The 547-nt window shown below is 67.5% G+C and overlaps 1 protein-coding gene across 1 annotated transcript in view; it reads right to left on the bottom strand.

Annotated features, from left to right (window-relative positions):
• The window catches only part of IGF2BP1 (insulin like growth factor 2 mRNA binding protein 1), a 29,185-nt gene that overhangs the window by 1,666 nt on the left and 26,972 nt on the right, over nucleotides 1-547 (bottom strand). Inside the window, exon 10 of the mRNA XM_009644395.1 lies at nucleotides 55-171. Within this exon, the coding sequence (XP_009642690.1) occupies nucleotides 55-171 (117 nt within the window). The remainder of the gene's footprint in view (nucleotides 1-54; nucleotides 172-547) is intronic.

Raw genomic sequence — 547 nt, 5'->3', positions numbered from 1 at the left:
ACGGCACCCGTGCAGAGGGTGCTGGCGGGGGGGGTCCCCGGGGGGCAATCCTACCTTGATAGAGGCACTCGCAAACCGGGAGAGCTGCTTGATGTGCTGGCCCTTCTTGCCGATGATGGCACCGACCGCCTGCGCGGGGATGAAGACGTGCACGGTCTCCTGCTCCGGCGGCTGCGGGTACCGGGTCACCATTCAGGGTACGGTGTCGCCGTGCAGGGCTCGGTGCCACCAGCGGGACAAGGGCCCCAAGCCCCCCCACCAGGTGATGCCCACACCTCTCCCAAGGGCACAGGGCTGAGCCAGCCCCAGACCCCGCACGGGCTCAGCACCTTCTCCACTGCATTTGCAATGGTTTAAACCACCAGATCCTGCACCCACGCCAGGCCTGGCCTGGCTGCTGAGGGCATGGGATGCTGAGGGCATGGGGATGCTGAGGGCATGGGGATGCTGAGGGCATGGGATGCTGAGGGCACGGGATGCTGAGGGCACGGGGATGATGAGGGCACGGGGATGCTGAGGGCATGGGGATGCTGGGGGCCTGGGGCGG

The sequence above is a fragment of the Egretta garzetta genome, unplaced genomic scaffold, assembly GCF_000687185.1.
Source record: "Egretta garzetta isolate BGI_Z169 unplaced genomic scaffold, ASM68718v1 scaffold498, whole genome shotgun sequence".
NCBI classification, from domain to species: Eukaryota; Metazoa; Chordata; class Aves; order Pelecaniformes; family Ardeidae; genus Egretta; species Egretta garzetta.
This window is presented reverse-complemented; position numbering and strand designations above follow the sequence as displayed.